The 19,683-nt window shown below is 37.9% G+C and overlaps 1 protein-coding gene across 1 annotated transcript; it reads right to left on the bottom strand.

Moving 5' to 3' along the window:
* Window positions 1-523: 523 nt before the first annotated feature.
* LOC144576378 (uncharacterized) lies at window positions 524-3,176 on the bottom strand. The gene is made up of 2 exons (XM_078346900.1): window positions 2,514-3,176; window positions 524-2,294 (listed from the first exon to the last, which is right to left on the bottom strand). Exons 1-2 carry the CDS (start codon window positions 2,892-2,894, stop codon window positions 1,845-1,847), a joined length of 831 nt encoding a protein of 276 aa, XP_078203026.1. The 5' UTR covers window positions 2,895-3,176; the 3' UTR covers window positions 524-1,844.
* Between the last annotated feature and the right edge of the window lie 16,507 nt (window positions 3,177-19,683).

The raw sequence follows: 19,683 nt of genomic DNA, 5'->3' as shown, positions 1-19,683 counted from the left end.
ACGGTATGATACCAGAAACCAACAGAGTCCTGTACAAAAAATGAATTCCTGTTCCTGGATATTTTACCCAGCTATCACCAAACAATAACTTTGGACTAATCACCAGGCCCATTTCTTTGGTCTCTGATGACAAAGTTCCCCTTCAAGAGGAAAGACAGTCACTGCTTTCCAGCCACTAAAAACAGTGAGTGGTAAGTGTATATTTTCACGTGTTCAAATGTTTGTACTTGAGGCAGATCTTGTTAATTACTACATAATCAAGTTGATCCAATGTCATAGCAAAATATTCTCCTGAATCCCAAATTGTCTGAGATCCAGATTTGTCACTGAACAACATTTGAAACTCTCCATGTCAAATTTGTTTACTGAAGCTCAGGCAAGAATCCGTGAGAAAATAATTTAAGCATAAACAGTTCCGAACTTACGTTGGTTCAATTTACAATTTTTCCACTTTATGATTGCACAAAAGCAACGTGCGTTCAGTAGAAATCATATTTCAAATACTCATACAACCTGTTTTTCACTTTCAGTATAATATTTAATAAATTATAGGAGACATTTAACACTTTATGATAAAACAGGCTTCAAGTTAGATGCTTTTGCCCAACAGCAGGCTAAGGTATGTGTTCTGAGCATGTTTAAGGTAATCTAAGCTAAGCCATGATGTTCAGTTACGTGTATTAAACACACTTTCCACTTAATGATATTTTCAATTTTTTACTGGGACATAACCCCATCATATGTCAAGGAGCATCTGTATATTTATTTTCAGCATATATTAATCATAACAGTATTTTAAGAGAAATTTTACAAGACAGATGAATTATAGATTCTGAGGCTATGACATGGCCATTAAATAACCTCTGCTGACAAATAAATCCTGAAAACCCTCAGAAAAGAAAAAGTTATTCTCAATAATTCCCTCTAGTGTTAACTAAAGGAAAAGAAACTAACCAAGGTACCAACTTTTTCAGAGTTGAAGTCAGATTGATCACAAGGTCTTTATCTGTTTATACCCGAGGCTAAAGATGGCAATCAAGGTAAGAGCTTTCTTTCACAATAACATATAAAAATGATGCTTTTACATAAAGAATTTAGGATAGCCTCAGAGTCGCAGATTTTTCTAAATCTCCATAGTAGGAACATCTCTGAGATAGAGACAAATTGACCAAAATTTTGAGTCCTCAAATCTTTAGCCTACACATTACCTCCCTAAAAGATGCCAAAGAATAAATGCAGAGGAGGTGAGCTGGCAGAGAAACATTTCTCAATACTAATCATGATTGGGCTCCAAATTCTTGTCTTCACTCTCACTCTTGAGAGAGGACTGGATCAAATGGGTCAAGAATGCCATGTGTTCCTAGAGCACACATATGGAAGATAAGACCAAGTTTTTCTGGTAATTAAACATTTTACCAAATGGGAAAGGCTTAGAAAATTACTAGCTGGTAATGAGTATGCAATAAATATGAGCTTCCATTTATTTCATTCCCTAGGCTGTATTTTTAGTACAGATGCAACCGGTTTCTTCATGTTGCTCTGCTGGTCTTGAACTCCTGACCTCAGGTGATTCACTTGACTGGGCCTCCCAACATGCTGGGATTACAGGCATGAGCCACTGTACCCAGCCATAGATATCAATTTTTACTCAATTCTTGGTGTGGTCAAAAGCGAAGGGAAGGGCAGGATGAGGGGCCCAGCAGCCACATGGGCCAAGTCAGAGGCAGGAGGAGGAGCTGGGATCTGTGACACGTAGGTGGCCTGGGGCAGGGAGAGCAGGTGGGGAGACATCGGGGCAGGCGTGGGATGGGGAGACATCGGGGCAGGCTGGCTGGCACTGCAGTTTACCGTAACTGCTTGATCTTGCCACATCTCTTTTTCAGTCTCCTGGATGATGTTATTCTGCCTGACCTGCGGGTGTTGTCCGTGAATTTTTTCAGGGATTGGCGGGCACGTTTAGCGGGTGGGGGCCCCTGATCTCTCTCCCACCTCCATTGCTGGGGAGGGACCAGTGGCAGCTGCTGGGGTTGCGCTGACAATTTTGGTTGTCGGGAACTGCTGCTGGTGGCTCTTGGTGTAGAAGAGCTCCTTGTCACAACAGCTGGAGGATCCTTGCACTGGGTCCTCTCCCACGAGCTGGGCTGGTGGTCTTTCCCCAGTACCAGAGAGGCCGCCTTGTCTGGCCAATGGGAGCAGCCAGGAACTGGGCCAGGGAGCACTGCTGGAGCTGGGTAAGGCTTTCCAAAGGGAAGGACGCCTCCTGCAGGGCTGTGTGCGCTGAGCACTCCAAGACCCTTGGGATGGAAGCAAATAACCTAAGTTAAACATATTAACACACTGTAATCATTTACACTGTGATTCATTTCTGTCAGGTTTCCCTTATACCTCCTTAAGGTCCTGGGACTGCAGTTGAGGGAAGCAAGCTTTCCCTGAGTCTCCAGGGGCCTCGAGGTGGGTGCTACTCCCGCACTGCTACAGGGGCCCCCTTTCTCCTCCTGCCCCTGGGTCTCTACCTGATCGTCCACCTCCATCGGTTCTTCAGGCTCCTCTGCTCTCACCGCCGTCTTCAGGATCGGGGCGGCACTTGTAGCAAAGGCAGTCGGAGTGGAAAAGTAAGGCTTAGAGGAGGGATCTTCACGGGTCCCTCGCGTGCGAAGTGGCGTAGCACGGGTTTCTTCCTTGAGGGGGGCCTCCAGGCAAGAGGAGGCAGGTCCTGCATTAGGGCGCTCGAGTTCAGGGTGAAATTCGAGCTCGATGGAAAATAAGGCCCAAGACCTCACGGAGGGCACAAGAGAAATCGGGAACCCTGGAGGGCTTGTGGGGCAAGCACATGCGCAGGAGCTGCGGGGTGAAGCCGGCCAGCTGAAAAGTCCGCATGGACAAGTGGAGACCATCGTGGTTGCCACCGCTGCCAGATCTGGCAGATAAAGGAACACAATTTGCTTAGGGAATTTCCCATAGCATACAAGTTGCGCTCGGACAAAAATCACAGTAAGAAATGGAGAGGGTACTCCTGAATCACCCACTAGTCTGTGGGTGGGCAGCTGGGCTGTTATGACATCACAATGGGGCTGGTGACAGAGCAGGGTGTGGAGCAGTGCACAGGACCCCAGTGAGGGCACCTACAAGTGGAGTCAAAGGGCAAAAAGCGGGGCTCCCCATCCGTCCAGCTGTACCCTCCTGCTCCTGGGGGCAGGTGTGTGGCCCTGGATGGGCCCCGCTGTGGGGCTGTGGGGCATGTGGGGCTGATCTGCCAGAGCCCTTTCCACCTGGTGCCTGGCCCAGGTGCTGGCTGGCACCCAGTGGCCATGTCTTGGCTGGCCTTGTCCCCTGGATTACAGGGCCAGACCCTGCTGGAAGCAGAGTGCAGGACTAGCCAGATCCTGCCAGGCTCCCCTAGGGCCTCCTCAGTGCCTCTGTGCCGCCTAGAGCCAGGCCCTCCTTTTCCGTTGTGGTCCTGGCCTCGCTGGAGAGATTTCAGGAGAAAATGCATGCCCTGGCTTGACTGGCTGCTGCCCCTTACCACTTCCCTTCCTGGCGGGCAGGGAACTTTCTTTTACAAATTTGCCTGAGAACTTCCTTCAGGTCATTCGGGTGATCATGACCCAGCCAGGCTTTGAACCCAGGCTGTGGGATTCCACAGCTGGCACTCTGGCCTGTGTGCCTCCTCATCATGGATACAGCACGTATTCTAAATTTTCCCATAGTCCTACGGTACTTAGCACCGTGGCATATCTGTAATAAGCACATACACACATAGAAGGAGGTCTTCAACACATAAGTTGACCATGGCCCACTCTGGGCTCCTCTTCAAAGATGTAGGGCAGGGATCACCAGCTGTCAGCACAGCACCATCCCACATTGCACCTCTCATGGCACAATGTTCATGCCATTCAGCCCCCAATGTTCATTCAGCCCTGATGTTCTTTCTCGGCTGGTGGGAGGAATCTAAGTACGTAAAGACGATGTTACTAGATCAGCTTTGGTCTATCCTGAAAGAAATTCACCAGTGGCCTATTCTATATAGATAAAAGCCAATTTCTCTAGTCTTTCTAGATGTGTCTAGAAAGCAAGTACATTATTGATTGGCAAGTTATAGTGGATCAATGTAACGGATTAAAATATGATCCGCGTAATTTGGTCATACAATGGGGATGGATAACCATGAAGATAAAGTGGTTTAATAAGAAGCACCTAGCAGGAAGTAATAGACAGTAATAACTGGCAGCTGCTGGTATCATTAGATGTTGGGAAAAAGAGAAAAGGAGTAAGGACTTACAGATGCCTACATAAATTGATTATAAGTAACATATAAACAAGAAACGACAAACTGAGGAAGGCTGCAGCAGACCTCTGAGGAGGAAGGTCTCTTCATGCCTCATGCTCCAGTGCAGGGTGACCTCGGCTCTGTTACCAGAGAGAAAGTAGTAATTTAGGAAGAAACATGATTAAAGAAGGGAGCAATCCCTGCAAAAGATGACTAACAAATAACAAAAATTCTCCAGGATAATACACATTGAGGAACATCTCCTCAATGTGTATCATGTACTGTGATAAATAGTTCTTACAGTGGTGCAAGGGAGAAAAATCAAGGGGAAGGAACAAATGCTACCAAAATGAAAAGACGTATTTGGGCCATACAAACTCTTAAAAACCTTGGTCTGAGACAGAAGGATTGCTTGAGCCCAGGTGTTTGAGGTTAGCCCAGGTGTTTGAGCTATGACCGTGCCACTGCACTCCAGCCTGGGCAACAACACAGGGAGACCCTGTCTCTAAAAAATTATAATAACAAATTTTTAAAACATAGTTCTATGAGGTAGGTTTAACACTTGCTACTCACAAATGCTTTCTGTAGTTAAGGATAAAACTACATCCTTAGAATCTGCAAGGCAAAATGTTATTTATTTCCCATTATCCATCAACCACAAGTTGCCCTCACAAAGATGGACGATCTAAATGTCAGTTTAAAAAGGGGCTTCACAAAAGTGTATTCCATTCCTAATCACATCTGTGAATGTGCTGAACAGTCCAACTAATTGGTTTTCTTCCAGATATTTTCTGGTTCTGCAATTCCCTTTTGGATGTTTCTAACATACTTTGATACAAACCATTCAGCAACTAAGCCCACAGAACACAGTAAAATAACTCCGGGAAAAAAAAATAGGCATGGTTGGTGTTGAATATAAGCAACAGACAATATGTGAACTAAGCAAATCATTAGGGGAAATCTTCATCTTCTCTGATATTTTCATTTTGATTTAATAGGCACAGAAAAACATATGCTACAATTATGGAAAGTAATACATCAAAATAAAGGTACATCACATGACACCACACCTTTGGAGATGCATGAAATAATAGCAAAGGCCCTGAAAACTTTAAAAATGGGGCATTCTGAGTCTTGGCAAACCTTTGGGGAATTAAGAGAACGAAGTAAGGCAATTTATTACTTTCTACAGTTTACAACCCTAGGAGATTTAGGGAATGTACATATATATGCTTCTTCTATAAGGCTGGTTAACACAGGAGATCAGGGTATTTTCTTTACATTTCATTTCTGTAGAACCCTTGAAATTACATAGATTTGAATGCCAGAGGGAAAATAGAAATTTCCATCGCAAGTTTGGTAACAAGCATTGCAAGTAAAGGGTCAGTGTTCAATGTTCTATGAGTGGCCTACAAGCCTGAGCTTTTGCAAATAATGGCATATGCTTTCCTTCTCCAAAAACAGTGACAAGAAGATGAGAAGGGACTCCCAGTTGGGGAGGCCAATTGAGGGGCAAATGAGCCTGTCCTGCACTTGAAAATCAGTGCATGTGACAGAGAGCAAGTAACACTTAGAGCTCTAGTGGGCTGATTGGCATCCTAATAGCAAATCAAGACAAGCAATCCATTCTTTTAATATATAGTATTTGTCTTTTGGGGCAGATGAAGCTATACTAAGAAACCATGAATTTCATTCCTCAAGTAGTTTACCATGTAAGAAAATTACAGGAAAAAAATTACTAGGTACCTAAACAAAAAAAAAAAAAAAAGAGGCTCAACAAAGAAAAATAAATTTGTTGCATCAAAATTTCACATATTATAAAAAATACATATTTATACAAATGGTAAACCCAATCTAATGTAAAAAAATATTTAAAATATTAAACACATCCAATTGGTAACATATTATGTTGCTATTAAAAATAATAGAGTACATCTAGACTTACTATAACGTTCGTACAGGGATCTTACTGTTTCCTCAAATCCCAATCAAAACGATGAAAGAAAAATAAAATAGAGGAGTCATTATAGAACTCTGAATACAAAACCAAGGTGACATTCATATGGCACAGTCTTTGAGGAAGTTCCACATAAAGTTCTAAAGATCAATCGTAAATTTCTATAATGAATCCTAGGGGGTCAGGAAAAATATGAAACTGATAGCAAACAATTCAAAACCTTGTTGACATCAGCTCTATTCAGAGGCACATGCCCTAAGCTGCGAGTTCAGCAAAGCTTGTTGGATAAGACTCCATGGATAAAACAGGATGCAGTAAGGAAGCTGGCCAAACCCAACAAATCTAAGACAGCAACAAAAGCCACTTCTGGTGGTTCTCACTGCTCACTATACACTAATTATATAAAGCATTAGCATGCTAAAAGACCCTTCCACCAGCACCATGACAGTTTACAAATGCCATGGCAACACCCAGAAGTTACTCTATATGGTCTGAAAGGAAGAGGAACCCTTGGTTCCAGGAATTCCACACCCCATTCCTGAAAAGCTCATAAGTAATCTACCCCTTGACTAGCATTTGATCAAGAAATAACCATAAATATAAAAAAAGTCATAAAAATAATCATAAAAATGGCCAATCACCCTCTCATTCTTTTATGTTTTAATAACTTGCTCTCACTTAACTCTGTCTGTTCACTCTTGAATTCCTTCCTGTGCAAAGCCAAGAAACTATGTGACTTCTCAGGCCAAACTCCAACTTTGAGGTTTGCCCTAGGACATAACCATGTGAAATAACCAGTCTGGTGACGAAGCCTTTCCTTGACATGGTAGGCAGTCTTGCCAGGATGATGGTGGACATCACGCCTCTTCCCTCTCATTCTACTGAGAATGAAGGCTCAGTAAAAATATTACAGATAAAAGTGTGTCTTTGCTCAAGAAACATAACTGCCTACAGAGAACAAACTGTACTAAAAGTCTGTTTATTTCCTCTTATGCCAGGCAATGGATCACAGAACTGATAAAGTCACTTTTAATCAAAAATTTCTTCTGCAAAACATGCTAGAGAAGAATTCTAATAGCATCCTTATGGACAGTGAGAGGATACAAACAAAGCTTCTATGTTTCTGATTAATACCAGGCTAGACTGGTGTACCAACAAAATCCAACATCACACCCAGATTTCACTGTGCAAAGTTAAAGATGCAAAAGAATATTGCTTGTTATTGATCTTTCCTAAGAAAGCATAAGTAAATTATGATGTATTAGTAAGTTCACAGTAGAATTCTATGAAATATGAAGTACTTAAAATAGGAGAAAAAGAAAGGATAATGAAACAGTAAAGCAGAGCTGAATAAGACACAGAAAAAAATGTAAAAAAGTTAGAAATGCCATGGATAAAAGCAGTCTTACAGAAGCCAAAATACATCAGAAGGTTTCATCTAACATATGAAATTAACCTGTTTACTACAGCTACCAGAAGGCACTGAAATAAGACAGAAATGAATACTGCAAGAGAAACTATGATAGGCTATTTGACATCACTAAAAAAGAGACTGCAAAAAAATGAAATAGAAGCAACAATCAAATATATGATACATATTTTTAAATACTTCATATCTCATAAATATTACACAACCCCTGAAATGAAGGCTAGAATCTTCACACCTCAAGAAACTTATAACTTTCCAGAAACAAAATTTTAAAATAAAGTTAAAAAACTAACATACCCTGGTAAATAAAACTTTAGCATCAATTCCAAAAAAATAAATAAATCATGCAAGCATCCATGCAGAAAAACAAAAGACAAATACAAAAACTGGCCACAGACTGTTCTGTTTATTATTTGTGAGAACAATATGAAAGAAGAATACAGATTTGTGGGAAGCAAAATGTTATATATTAGAAATTCTGGAACAAACAAAAGTTAACATTTTACATGGTAGGCAAGAAGGCATTCTCAAATACTCTCACAAAGTAAACACATACTTATTTTATAAAAACTATTTAGAGACATATTCTAGGTAACCATGAGACAGACTGAAATGAAGACTCAGGAACAGAGAAATCAAGGCAGAGAAACATTGCCCGATAATGATGTCTCATCACTTCTATACACAAGTAAGTCTAACTTGTTGTAAATGCCATTATTTAAAAAGAATTAAAATTTTATAAACAATTATTGAATGCTAAATACATACTGTAAAATGTTATTTAACAAGCTGGAATATTTTGCAAAGGGCATAATGAAGAAAATATTTTATTTGTAAATATATTTTTAAGCATAAACACTACTGTTAAAAAAAAAAGAACAGACAAAAACCACATATACACATAAATAGGCAAATCTCAAAAGAAAAAAAAAGCCACATAACCATTTGTTTAAAGGATTTCTAAAACTATAATTTTAATCATCTCATCTTGGAGTGTAACACAAAGAGAACCAGCTATCAGCCTGAGTATCAGGAATTTTCCACAGAAAGTTTGTATTACTTTCTCTTCTTAGAGAGAGGTAACAGACAAAATGATTCTGTTAAGGTTACATATTAAGTATATCTTATTTTTAAATATGTAATAAATTATGATCATTGTGTACTTATCTATAAGACTTGGCCAGAAGAATATTTGACTAAAATAAAAACGGTTGAGCCAATTAACATTTGCCGTCTTCTAACAGGCAATTCTAAGGAAAGAAACCAATGAGAAGAGCCAATGTCTGACGTAACAGCATGGTAGAAATAGAATAGTCAAGAACATTGTTGATGGGAATGTAAATTAGTGTAGCCATTATAGAAAACAGTATGAAGGGTTCTCAAAAATCTACAAACAGAACTACTGTGTAATCCAGCATTCTCACTACTGATTATTTATCCAAAGGAAAGTAATTAAATATTAAATTTATTTAATTACTTATTTAATTACAATATATTAAAGGGATAGCTGCATCCCATGTTTACTGTAGCACTATTCATAATAGCCAAGATATGGAATCGACATAAATGTCCATTGACAAAGAAAGTTGTGGTATACATACACAATGGAATACTGTTATGCCATAAAAAAGAATGAAATAGTGTCATTCACAGCAACATGGATGAGTCTATATTAAGTGAAATACGTCAAGCACAGAAAGAAATACCACATGCTTTTACTTACATGTGGCAGCGAAAATGAATTCAATTGTTTTTTAGCTGCCACATGTAAGAGAGTAGAACTGTGGGTATTCGAAGGCTGGGAAGGGGAGGAGGAGGAGAGGTTAAGGAGACGTTGAGAAAGGGATACAAAATTGCAGCTGGATAGGAGGAATGAGCTCTGGTGTCCTGCAGCACTCACTGTAGGGTGCATATGATTAACTGCAATATATTGGATATTTTCAAAAAGTTCCAAAAGAGGATTCTGAATATTCTCAACACAAAGAAAATAAATTCTTTGTGATAGACATGCTAATTTCCCTGATTTGCTCATTATGTGTCATATACACATATGGAAATATCACTCTGTATCCCATAAATATGTATAATTATGACAAGTCAGCTAAAAATAAAAGGAAAAAAATATACAATTAAAAAATGTTTAAAATCAGCCTCTTCTGACAGTGGCTAAGAAAAAGTCAACAACCTGAAAGGGCTATAGGTAGGTAAATCTGCTAAAGTATGTATTTTTCAGACATTTGCTAGGAGAACCAGCAAGATTTCTCTCTAAGAAGTACCTGTGTGACCCAATCTCAGCCTCAGGTTGTCAGGGCCATATCCTTTGCCAGCCACATGCAAAGACAAGGTCCACACTTGGGAACATAAGTGGACACACAGCAATAGTGATCAGTGGTACCAGGGTTGACATTTTTATCCTTTTCATTTTCTCCAATGAACATGGATAATGTTTCTAATTCAAAAACAGAACGATATTTTTAAAATGGTGGTTGTAGATAATATATAACATGGACCACATTCATGACATAAGTGCTAAGGCTGGTAATAAAATTGTACAAACTTTATTTACAACTATGTGGAACAAAATAAGCTTGGAAGGGAAAATTAAAACAAAATGATATGAACAGTAAGATTATGAATGATAACAGATTTTCCTCTAATGTCTAAACATTCCATAAGACGGTTATATTTTTGAATCATTTTAGACATTTTAAACATAATTGGTATCCAATCATTCTGCAATAAATATATATTAAGACATATGTAATTTCTGTCCCAAAATAGTATCATACCTTCAAGCCTTTAAACAGATTACAGGAGGATCAATGAGTCTTCATATGTATTAGAAAGTGTTTTTTTTATTTGAAGTATTCAAAAATAATAAAAATAAACCTGGCAATTTACAATGAAGGTGATTTCCAAAGGAAGATTTTTTTGGAACCCACTGTTTATAGAAACTGTAGTAGTAATCATTGATTAATTATTGACATCATTGGAATTTTACAAGTGACAAATTTCATATCTAATCATGGATTACAGAGTCTCCAGAGACTGGGTATATTGCAACTTGTATCAAACAAATACAAGTTCTTTTGAATACAGCAAAAACCACAGAAGGACTTTTATGAAATTTCAGTAATCCTTGTTAGGAGAGAAATTCACAAGGCCAGAGAACCTTAACTTCTGAAACTATTGTTCTTCAGAGCATTTGAAGAGCCCATTGTCAGAGAAATTGAACTGGATCTGGCTTTTGATTTAAAATAAGTTCCTATCATAGAACTGTCACTTCCAGGCATTCCAACCTCAGGCACATGATGAGCTGTGGCTGGCAGAAGCTATAATCACAGGTAAAGCAACTGGTGATAAAGTACAAGGTGCCATAAGTTTCAATATAAATCAATAGAGAAATTCCATCTCTATCCAGTTAAATCATTTCTAACTTTATTGTCTTACAGGAAATACAACCTGTGTCAAAAGAAAGGCAAAGTCAGAATCTACCACTGTAATTCCTATAATTTCTATTTTCTTAACAGTGTTTCAGCAAACTTTTGGTCCTGCTACGTGAAAAATTTCTACCCTTAACCCTGAGCGCAAGGGTAGAATTCCATTGCACTGGCAGGTAAGAGCTCACAGCTGCCCCCTTCCCCAGGAATTGCCTCAGCTGGCAAAATCTGCCTTGCCATGGCCTCCCTGGCCACTGCTACTGCACTCCAGCCTGGTGCCTGGTGACAGAGTGAGACTCTGTCTAAAAAAAAAAAAAGGCAATGGGGAAAAAAATACACTGGGAGAAGTTCTCTTCCGAAGAGGGCTAAAGAAGGTCAAATACACATTGATAGAATATCAGGAGATCTGTGCAACCTGAGTCTTAACATTTAATTTGATTTTAAAGTATGTTTATTCTCATTCTTGTTCTGTTTTAGGTTGGTTCTGTAGAAGCAGAACCTGAAATTGGAATTCAGGTGCCAGGGATTTATTTAATTGCTGAATGATTCTGGAGTACAAAAGGTGAGCCACCTTGCCACAGCAGTGAATACTCTAGAGTTCCCAGATCCCCAAGGGCTACACACATACCCAGCCTCCATGTATCAGACCACGCCCAGCCTTCATCTAATACTACATCGTTTTCAGGCTCTTTCTCCTTCCTTTCTTCCCTCTCTTCTCTATCCCGCTTCACTCCCTCCACTAAAGGGTTTTTCCTGAAGATCACTTCCTCAATAAATAAATCGCTGGCACCTGATCTTGGCTCACTGCAACCTCTGCCTCCCGGGTTCAAGCAGTTCTCCTGCCAGGCACACGCCACGATGCCCAGCTAATTTTTTGTATTTTTTATTAGTGACAGGGTTTCAACATGTTGGCCTGGATGGTCTTGATCTCTTGACCTCGTGATCTGCCCGCCTCGGCTTCCCAAAGTGCTGGGATTACAGGCATGAGCCACTGCACCCAGCCCCCACTGCCTTTAAGACACTGACATTAGTTCAACAATTCTATGTTGACTTCCCAGGTATATATGAGAGTGCTTAAGTCTATTGCTAAGCATAGCCTTAATGTTTGGAAGAACATAATGACAATAAGATTCAACTCTTAGCTTTAAAGAAATAAAAGAAAAAGAAGATTCCACTCCTCACATATACTTGACTGCATTTTTCTAACAACACTGAAATTAGTAGTAGAAGAAAAGATATGATCTCTGCCACCTCCAATATTTTTATTCTTTATAAAGAAGAAATGCAGAACACCTTTAATGCCCAAGTGTTAGCTACCCTCTTCTGCCCTTCCTTACCTTTCTGTGGCTCCTAAACCACTTAACATATGTGAGGCTAGGTGTGGCAGCTCATGCATATAATCCCAACAGTGGGAGATCAAGGCAGGATTATTTGAGCCCAGGAGTTTGAGACCAGCCTAGGCAACATAATGAGACTGTCTCTACAAAAAAGTCAAAAGATTAGTCGGCATGGTTGTGTGTGCCTGTGGTCCCAGCTACATGGGAAGCTGAGGCAGAAGGAGCACTTAAACCAAAGAGGTTGAGGCTGCTGCAGTTAGCAGTTTTCACACCTCTGCGCTCAAGCCTGGGCAACAGAGAGATACCTATCTCAAAAAAAAAAAGTGAGAGAATTTGTTTTAATTTGCCTTAATTCCTCCTGAGAGTTTTAATTTCCATTTCAATCATTGGGGAAAAAATTTTTGAAATCATCTGCTCTGTACCAGGGCCTGGAGATTAATGTAAAAACAGACAAAATCCTTTTTTTTTTTCAACAATGCTTACATCCTATATTCTAATTGTGGAACACATACACACACACAAACACACACACACACACACACACACACACCCCAAAACAAAATAAATTGTGTTATATTCAGACAATGAAAGATAATTCAGTACTAAAAAGAAATAAGCAATCAAGTCATGAATAGAGGAAACTTAAATGCATGTTACTAAGTGAAAGAAGCCAATCAGAAATGGCTACACACTGTATGATTCCAACAACATTACATTCTGGCAAAGCTAAAACTATGGAAACAGTAAAAAAAAAAAAGACCAGAAGTTGCCAGAATTGCAGAGGAAGAAGGAAAAAATAGGCAAAGCATAAAGGATTTTTAGGACAGTGTATAATCCTGCAGTGTAGATACATGTCATACATTTGTCCAAACCCACAGAATATGCAATACCAAGAGTGAGCCCTAAGGTAAATTATGGACTCTGGATGATAATTGGCCAGTGTAGGTTCATCAATTGCAACAATGCACTGGGCTGGCAGGGGATGTTGATAATGGAAAACGTTACACATGTGTGAGGGCAGAGGATATATGGGAAATGTCTGTACCTTCTGCTCAGTTTAGCTGTAAACCTAAAACTTGAAAAAAAACCCAGAAAGTAAATAAAATTATAAATCATAGTAAAGAAGAACATCCAAAAATAACTTTATCTCTAAACTTTAATATAACATTTTAAATAAACTATTTTTCCCTCCGTAAATTGCCTTCTAGGTCAAGGAGCTTAGTAGTCCTTGAAATGTTTTAGTAAAATACAGATTGACCAAATATTTTAATATGATCTTATTTCCATACCCCCTCAAAGAAGAGAAGAGTATAATCATCTTAAGAAAGCACTGGTTTCTCCAGTAAAATAAGTTGAATAATTTCATAATTTAACAGTGGCATTATTTGAAATAGCAAGTACGTGATAAAAGATTTTTCTATAAAATGCACTTAAACTAAAAAATATTATCAGTATTTTTTGACAATTAGCTATTGTTCTGCAACAATTTCACTAATAAAAATTAAAATGGCTCTAAGTAGCTAAAAAGTGCACATTATGAAGTCATTCCTCAGTAGCGGAAATTTAAATGAACTGCTCTTTCAATGTAGACGGTAGGGTTACCCCACAGTTGCATTGACCAATTATTTGCATACTAATTGTGTTTTGTGAACATTGCAGCATCCATCACAGCCTTTGTTTCACGATCCACATTGAGACTGTGCTTCCAATTGGGCCACAGGGGTAAGAGTCACATTTACTTTGAGATTAACAACCAGATCTGAAAAAGGAATCACACACAACTCTAGCTGCAAAAGAGACTATAAACACGGTAAGATGGTGCAATGCTTCAGGAAGGCACTACATATCCCCAGCATGGAAACTAAATAAATGCCTATGGAATGAATGAATAAGCAAAAACAACATACACTCATATTGTGAAAACTTGCATTTTATGCTCCTTCATGTTCCCAATTAACTCAGAAGGAATACTTGATGGAATTGTAGAAAATTATTTTCCCAGTGATAAAGAAAATTACATTAAACTGGAAGACATATTAGAAGTCATTTTGTAACTTTACTATATACATTAATGATTATTGAGTGGAGTTCAAGATTAATAGGTCATACTTGTTGCAGCTGTAAAAATAAGTACTGTGTAAAATATGTAAAGTCTAAAATGTATGTAATAAAGGAAGGTGTCTAATAAAAATATGTGCAGCGATATTTTAATAAAAAGATGTTTCTTCTCACATCTTTCAATAAGGAGTCAGGCAAAAAACATATTATTCTAGCCATCCATCTATCTCCTTTTCATTGCTGAATCCCAAATTTGCTCTGATTAAGTGGTAGCATTAATTATATAGCTGGTTTCCTCTCTTGACTAGGATCTCCTCTAGTTCACTCTTGAGCACTTCATAAGATATTGCTTAAATTCTCCTTCAGTATAGCCAGTTTTATTCTGATCTTCTATACCTTCTAGATATTTCTATTGTCTTTTCATGAACCTACATTTAAGTTTCACAGGTATCTTTTTATTTTTTTGCAATAGCTTCATTGACTGTGCCTATCAGTTATACTATGAAAACTTGTAACAGACTTTATATACTTAATATAATCACACTTAAAAAATTAACTAATTATTTAAGATTAAACATAAAATTTATTCTTTATCAAAAACTTAAAGTAAAACAGAAAAAAATTAAAATAAAATAGAAAAGAAGTTAGAACATGTGGAAAACATATAAAAATAAAAATAAAATTTATTCTCATGAAATGTACAGATTTCAGAGAACTGGAAAGTAGAATAATATATTAGGTTGGTGCAAAGGTAATTGTGGCTTTTAATGGCAAAAACCACAATTACCTTTTTAAGAACCTAATAATAAAACCAAAATTAAATATCACTATGAGAGATTTGCTCTCAAGCTCAAAAGGTGAATTTGAAGTCCTGTGTTTATGTTAAAAAAAAATTGCATATGTACAGAATGAGAAGACAGGTAACATAACTAAAATTCACTTGGTTAAAAAAAAAGGATTTAACTGTGAACTCAGTGGGATCAATTTTAGGATGGGACAACTTGAAAACTAAATCCAGTCTAGCTGTACTGATAGCACATGAAAGAAAAGTTCTGCTGTATTCTAGTGCTTCTCAAGGTTTTCTCAGGAATATTTTCCATCTAAATACAACTTTTAAGAAAAAAACATCAGTGGCATTTTGCAACCTGAATGCTTGATCAACTTGACTCACTGAACTGTGTACTGAAACTATTGGAGCTACTTAGGAGTGAGATGAAGTGCTCTGCTGAGAAAATCAAGAGTGGGAAATCAAGAATAAGACAGCAAGTAGAAAATGTGAAATCATTGGAGTGAAAAGGAAGACTTGAACAAAAGGCAATGAAATAGCATTCACTCAAATACTGATGAAATGCTCTCCATTTTCCATACGCCAGCAACCGAATGAAGCGAAGACAATGCTATGACCTCAGTAAGTGCACGTGCTCATAATTCACAAAGAACTAAATGGATATCTGAATTTATCTTTTTTCTCTGCCTTGTATTCAGTTTGTCATGACAAGTATGTAAATTATTATTGTTTGCATAACTGCTCCTGATACATGAAACATTAAGTGGTTAGCACCCAAGAAGACCCTAACACATTTCAACATTATATCATGGCTGTTGGTGAAATGGTCTTACATTTACTTTTTTCAGAAAAATTGACATATTATATGCATCTCAGCAAATCTGTTATTAATGATATTTTTAAATATCATATAATTCTCTATTTCAAGAATCATAACCACTTCCCAGAAAATGGTTCTCCCCTTCACCGAAGAAATATATCAGGTATATTCTATGTATGTTTGATATGTACTTGAGAGATAGGAGAAAAATGCACTATTACTGTATCACACTATTTATTGATTAGAAATACTATTATTATTGCCCAAATGTGTATTTTGCAGTAATTATATTATGACTACACTAACATCTACCCAACAACTAAAAAGTGAGTTCTTGGTCTTCTGTGGTCACTTATTTAGTATTTCATGTTTTCTCTAAACACAATAAATATCACACCATTATAATAATTAAACTGAATGCCTTCCCTTATATTCCCCCTACTTCAAGTCATCTCAGCCCAAGCCACTCTCTGAGTAAGAAGAGGAGAAAGAAATAGTGGGTGTTTTGCCAAGTAGTTTTTTTTTTTACACTAAATAATATTCTTTCCCTCATAAAAGCAAGCTACAGATAATTCTTTCCTGTATTCTTAATTTACCTGTACTAGTAGCAGGACTAGTTCAAAACCATGGTACAACATCAAATTCAAGTACACTAATGTCATAATCATAAGGATCCCTTTTAAAACATCACTGAACATCACTCATAATGTAATTTAATGGCTGAGTGACTTGAAGAATTCAATCTCCTTCCTTAGCATAGCACAAGAACTGCTGCTACTCTCAGCATAAAAGCCCAGAATATGGTGGAAAGTCTAGTCTGATCAGTATAACAGGCTTCATCAAGTACAGAAAGATCTGTATGACTTAAATGTATTAAGCAAATATAGCCACTATTTCCCTTCTTAGAAATGTCTTGTCCTAACTTTTTCAACTTTCCTTTTCTCCCAAATGGAAAAATAAAAATCCAAAGAGCCATCTTGATTAAACACTCACATCATTCCTTTTACCGTGAGTACACAGCTAGACACACATACAATTTTTAGACACTCTATAAAGTGAGTCAAAAGGGAACAGACAAGAGAGACTGAAACTAATATCCAGACATTTAATGTAATTCTTGGATCAATCCAGACAATAATAACACTGATTTGATTCTTTGCTGAATGATCTAAAGATATGTCTATATGATATCATAATCTCTAAAGGAAATAATGAGAAATAGTTCAGTGAAACTTATCACTGAATATCACAAGAATGTTATAGATTATACCTTCCACTAAAACATACAGAGCCTTTTTATGGGTGCCCATGAGAAAAACTTCACTATGATTTTAGTACTAGAAAGAGTTTTCGTTTTTATCTTAAGGACACAGTCATTATTTCAACTGCTAATGTTTCTCTGTTTGTTCTAGCTACTGCAAGGTCCAAATCAGAGTTTGGATCCCCTTCTTACAAATGAGAATGACTTTCTGTCTTGTTTCTGTCCCTGAGTCTTCCATTTGGCATTAGATTATCTTATTACTTCTTTCCCAGCACCTCAGGTATGTCTTAAAGTCAACTCCAATTCTCTAATTCTCTTTTTAATTTATGGATCAAAGTATATGTCTTACTCTATTTTGTGTTGCTATAAAGGAATACTTGAGGCTGGGAGATTTATGGAAAAAAGAAAAGGTTTGTTTGGCTCATGATTCTGATGCCTAGAAAGTTCAAGAGTGGACATCTGCATCTGGTGAGTGCAGGCTTCTTCCATTCATGGCAGAAGACTAAAGGGAGTCAGCATGTGCAGATGTCACATCACAAGAAATGAGGGATCCACTGCATCACCAAAACATGGAGTTTGGATGGGATAAACATCCAAACCATAACAGTATGCATAAACAAGTAAACAATACATTGAGATTCTTGGTTTTCTTTTAAAGGTAATCTGTATAACCCTTTAAAAGATACACGGTTTTCACAGTTCTGCTTTCAGTGAAATATTCTATGGCATTATGTGAAAAATTCATCAAGCAAACAAAAGAAAATATCTTCCAAGACAATTTTATAGACAATGAAGAGTTCGTTCTACATAATTATTTCTTGTTTCAATCTTCAATTAACAGTTGAATATATCTTTGATTTGAGAATATTCCCCTTAATTGAGTTTTATTCTACCACACTAATCACAGATTCCCAGTCTTCCCTCTTGTTCCTTGACTTGTAAGTATGGTGTGTTCAGACCTTGGTCCATTCTCTTCTCTATGTACTCTCTCTTCCTTGGATCACATCCAGTCTCATAGCTTTAAATACCATCTATATGCTGGCCAGTCCCAAGTTTGTAGTGCCAGCCTAGACTACTTTCCTGATTTCAAGACTCATATATCTGACATGTCAACATTGCCCCCGAATGTCTAATAAACATTTCAAAGTCAAATTTCTAAAACCAAACTCATGATTTTCCTCTCAAACATGTTTAACTTATAGCTTTCCCTGTCTCTTGATGGTGACACCATACTTCCAGTTATTCGGCTCAAAGCTCTGGAATTATCTTTGACTTTTCTTTCCCACCCTATATTAAATCCATTAGATATTCTCTTGGGTCTAGCTTTAAGATATTTCCAGAATACAAAATCTTCTTACCCCTTTCACTGCTATACAAGCCACCAACCTCTCTTACTTAAGGTCTCCAGCACTAGGTCTTCTTTTTTCCACCATGGCATCTCCACAGTCTGTTTTTCACATGGAAGCCAGCGTGAGCCTTTTAAAACATCAGTTAAATCATGAGCCACCTCTCTGTCCAAAACCATACAGTGATTCTCCATTCACTTGTAGTGAATCCAAAGTCCCTATGAGGTACCACAAGGCTCTACAACTACCGGCCCCTCCATTACTTTCCCGGCTTCATCTCCACTTTCTCTTCCCCAACTCTGCACAGCTACACTGGCCTCCTTGTTTTGAGAACAACAGGGTGCTCTCCTTGCCTTCAGACCTGAGTTATAAGTTGTTTTCTCTGACTGGAAAGCTCTTCTCCCAAATATCATTTGGCAACATCCTCACCTGTTTCAAGATTTGTTAATATGTTTTATCTGTTTAGTGACTATGAATTCAATACTACATCTTTCCAAGCTCCTTCCCCACAATTTTCCAGCCCTCCTAATCCCCCTTACCCTTTTTAAAATTTTGTATATTGCTTATCGCCTTCTAACATACAATATAATTCACTCATGTATTACGTTAATTGTTTTTTGTCTTTCTCCCCTTGCTCTTATGGAATACCCAGAAGGACAGGGAACCTTGTGTGGGGCTCTGATATGGTCTGGACATGTAGAACAGCACCAGGAATATAGTAGGATGGTAGGTGCTGATTATTTCTTGAATGAATTGATAAAGGCTCATAATGCAATTCCGGGAAGGTATTCCTGGGAGAACCAAACTAACAAAATATGCTTATAAAATTGAGAAATTCTGGTTCCGGCCCATTATCAAGTTGGTTTCCTGGATATCACTAACAAAAATAAGAAACATCAGTTCTACAGAATTCGTTTAATAAAAATATATGAAGCCCAAATTTTCTGAGAAGTTTACTTCTAATACTCTGAGACCATGCTA

This window comes from Callithrix jacchus, chromosome 13, assembly GCF_049354715.1.
Source record: "Callithrix jacchus isolate 240 chromosome 13, calJac240_pri, whole genome shotgun sequence".
NCBI classification, from domain to species: domain Eukaryota; kingdom Metazoa; phylum Chordata; class Mammalia; order Primates; family Cebidae; genus Callithrix; species Callithrix jacchus.
This window is presented reverse-complemented; position numbering and strand designations above follow the sequence as displayed.